The sequence below is a fragment of the Fomitiporia mediterranea genome, assembly GCF_000271605.1.
Source record: "Fomitiporia mediterranea MF3/22 unplaced genomic scaffold FOMMEscaffold_304, whole genome shotgun sequence".
In the NCBI taxonomy this organism is placed as follows: Eukaryota; Fungi; Basidiomycota; class Agaricomycetes; order Hymenochaetales; family Hymenochaetaceae; genus Fomitiporia; species Fomitiporia mediterranea.
This window is the reverse complement of record NW_006760689.1, coordinates 234-3765: the sequence shown is the minus strand read 5'-3', so window position 1 is coordinate 3765 and position 3532 is coordinate 234. Positions and strand designations below refer to the sequence as shown.

General features: G+C 44.0%; 2 protein-coding genes across 2 annotated transcripts; both read left to right on the top strand.

Annotated features, from left to right (window-relative positions):
• Positions 1-102: 102 nt before the first annotated feature.
• Positions 103-1001, top strand: FOMMEDRAFT_163098 (uncharacterized protein; the record flags this gene model as incomplete). The annotated part of the gene is made up of 2 exons (XM_007272181.1): positions 103-525; positions 801-1001. The coding sequence occupies 2 exons, from the start codon at positions 103-105 to the stop codon at positions 999-1001; spliced, it is 624 nt and encodes a 207-aa protein (XP_007272243.1).
• Positions 1002-1461: 460 nt separating this feature from the next.
• Positions 1462-3210, top strand: FOMMEDRAFT_32493 (uncharacterized protein; the record flags this gene model as incomplete). The annotated part of the gene is made up of 6 exons (XM_007272180.1): positions 1462-1651; positions 1735-1929; positions 1982-2082; positions 2165-2251; positions 2354-2418; positions 2477-3210. Coding segments are annotated over 6 exons (1372 nt in total), but the record flags the coding sequence as incomplete, so codon positions are not given.
• Positions 3211-3532: the final 322 nt, after the last annotated feature.

Genomic DNA, 3532 nt, shown 5'->3' with positions numbered 1-3532 from the left:
CTTTTCTTGGTGAGCCCTAAAGCTAGGGCAGCTGCAGGGTATCTATTGGAGACAATTACTTTTTCTGAGCTTCAGAGGGGTGGATGTTGGCGTCTTCAACCTATGAAGAAGCTTCCTATTGGGGCAGATAAGACTAAGCAGTATTGGGGGAGACATCCGGGTGCCCCGTCCTTCACTTTGCTCACTGGACATAAAGGTTTCTCGATAAAAATTAATAAAGGCTTCAAGACTGATTACAAGCCGGAAGACTTTGCAGAAGTGGAGCGTATCGACTACAACCCTAGTGACACACTGTCAGAGACTAAACCTGCAATGTATATCCCGAGAGCACCTAATAACCAAGCCTTTGACGCATGGTTCTATGAGCCCCAGTCGCCAGAACATCGTACAGTGCTCATTCAAGCAACTGTCCAGATAGCTCCTTACGAAATTAAAACTGGAGTGTTGGATTGGTTTGGGTCAGATGAACCTCTCAACCTTATTGTTTTGTTGGATGATTATAGTGGACACAGAATATTCACATCAGTACAGGGTGCTAGTAAGATAGGATCAGTGTATAGTATGGTGTATAATTAAAGTTCTGTTTGTGTGTATTTTGACTGAGTTTATTACTAAGAGCAAACAATCCACTCCTTTTTATACTATAAATTTCATTTGTTTATGACACAGATATGAGGTTATGAGGGAACACAACCACCACACACTCCATAAAATGCCATGGCACACACTCATTCACCACGATCCCCTTGACATATCCTGGGATCGGGGAGGATAGCTTCCAGTTACATGCTTGGTTGTAGGGCTTGCCTACTGAGCATGCAGAGGCGCCTAGAGCGTGTACGACGAAGAATGGATGGTTCCCGAGGAGAGAGATGAAGCGCTGGCCGACTGTTCCCGTCGCGCCTAGGACGCCGACTTTTAACTTGCGCCCGTCGAGCATGGTGGGTGCAGAAGAACCTGCTTGCAGGATGGCGGTGACAGTGAGTGTATGCGTGGGGTGACGTGATGAGTGTCATGTGATGTAACTCGGTTTGTACCTGTTTTTCGCGTCTCCTTTTTTACTAGTGTGATGAGAGTGTGGCAAGTACATTGCATATATGTAACGCTATCCATGGTGTTCAATCACTCCTTCAGCTTAGTGTCCCACCATCAGGATTACTATACACTTTATGTATATAGGTGACTGTAATGCGTGGTTGCATTGTTAAGTAAGCATCACAGATATTGTAAGTAATGGTCAAGTCGTTGTATATAATCACACCAATGATGCAACAATAATCTACATTTTTGTAGCTAACTGAGGCCTTTTCTTTATCCCTGGTTACTGATTTTGAGGTAAGTAATGTATAATGGGTGACCTGTTGCTATATCTGACCTATTTACTGTAACCCTATACGGTTGATTGCCAGTTGCCTATATAAATGAGCATACGGTACTGGTGTCTCTACCAACCCAAGTGCCATGTCGCACCTGTCTACCCATCTCCCCGACGTGGAATTGGTCAAACCAGGGAACTCCTACTCTGGATCTTTGGCCGTACTGTACAACGAAACCTGGAGAACGCAAGACCCATATGCAGTGTTCACATTGCTTGACGTTGTTCGTGATAGACCAGAGATTCGTGCAGATGTGGAGACTGCAGACAAAGTGTGTGCGTTACAATGGCTCGTTAATGAGGAGGCGCCAGACTACCTTTGCTCTCCCTTTGAATGCTGTGAAGTCATTGTGCAACAGGTGTATTTGGATTGTTAGTGTGGATCTGGTCGTACTTTGGCCGGGGTTGGGGCGAACAAACAGGCTACAAACCGGATCCGACGATGGGGGATACGTTGATTTTTCCTCCACACAATCCCTTCATAGGCTTGAATGTTGTATCGGCCGAGCAGGCACTGAAAATGGGCGTTGCTACCACAGGAACACCTGGCAACAGTGAGAGAATTGCTTCATTGTTGTTTTTTCATTACACTAATTGGCAACTCAGGCGTTGCTATCACAGGAACTCCTGGCACCAGTGAGAGAATCGTTTCATTGTCGTTTTGGCATTGTACTAATCGGCAACTCAGGCAAAAGCTTGTTTCTTTTGTATGTGCTTGCATTACACCTTCTCACACGACAAACAACTGTTTTTCATTGTTGCAAGGGCAAGTTCTTGATTTTTGACAAGGCCAGAGTACATAAATCCGAGAAGATGGAGCCGGACCTCTCATTCCTGCCTGAACATACGTGGTTCCTGGTAGATTGCAATCAGTACGTCAGTTCTCCACCACAAGTGTTTTTCAATGTGTGCAAGTGGTATTGTTGAAAGATTATCTTGGCAGTGTCTCTTCGAGAACGTTGATTTACCCTCTGGAAGTCTAAAGAGATGAGGGTGAAATCCATATGGTATGACTTGTTTGATTTCTGTGAAATTCTTGAGATGTAAGTCATTACGCTCAGCCAATCTGAAATGATTACACGTTATTAACGATTCCAATAGACGATCTGTTCAGCTGGCACCAATGCTGGAACTTAAACTACAGAGCTTTTGCAATGGCTACGGTCCAATTGCCCATCCAGCTTTCACGCTTGCTGATGATTCAGACCAACACAAGACGAACATTAGAGATAATCTGTCCAACGTTGGTCAGAAGGAACTTCAGGGTATAATTTCCAACCTAAGTACAGGCTTTTTTGACACCAAATTCTCTCACAACACAATTGTTGCAAGGCCTATGGATGACGACCGTACTAAGTACTCTTGCAACTTTGCCTCAAATAAGGTAGCACAAATTGTGATCGAGCACTTCAAACATGTAGAACACATACATGCTCTCGAACTCTACTGCCTTTTCTTGGTGAGCCCTAAAGCTAGGGCAGCTGCAGGGTATCTATTGGAGACAATTACTTTTTCTGAGCTTCAGAGGGGTGGATGTTGGCGTCTTCAACCTATGAAGAAGCTTCCTATTGGGGCAGATAAGACTAAGCAGTATTGGGGGAGACATCCGGGTGCCCCGTCCTTCACTTTGCTCACTGGACATAAAGGTTTCTCGATAAAAATTAATAAAGGCTTCAAGACTGATTACAAGCCGGAAGACTTTGCAGAAGTGGAGCGTATCGACTACAACCCTAGTGACACACTGTCAGAGACTAAACCTGCAATGTATATCCCGAGAGCACCTAATAACCAAGCCTTTGACGCATGGTTCTATGAGCCCCAGTCGCCAGAACATCGTACAGTGCTCATTCAAGCAACTGTCCAGATAGCTCCTTACGAAATTAAAACTGGAGTGTTGGATTGGTTTGGGTCAGATGAACCTCTCAACCTTATTGTTTTGTTGGATGATTATAGTGGACACAGAATATTCACATCAGTACAGGGTGCTAGTAAGATAGGATCAGTGTATAGTATGGTGTATAATTAAAGTTCTGTTTGTGTGTATTTTGACTGAGTTTATTACTAAGAGCAAACAATCCACTCCTTTTTATACTATAAATTTCATTTGTTTATGACACAGATATGAGGTTATGAGGGAACACAACCACCACACACTCC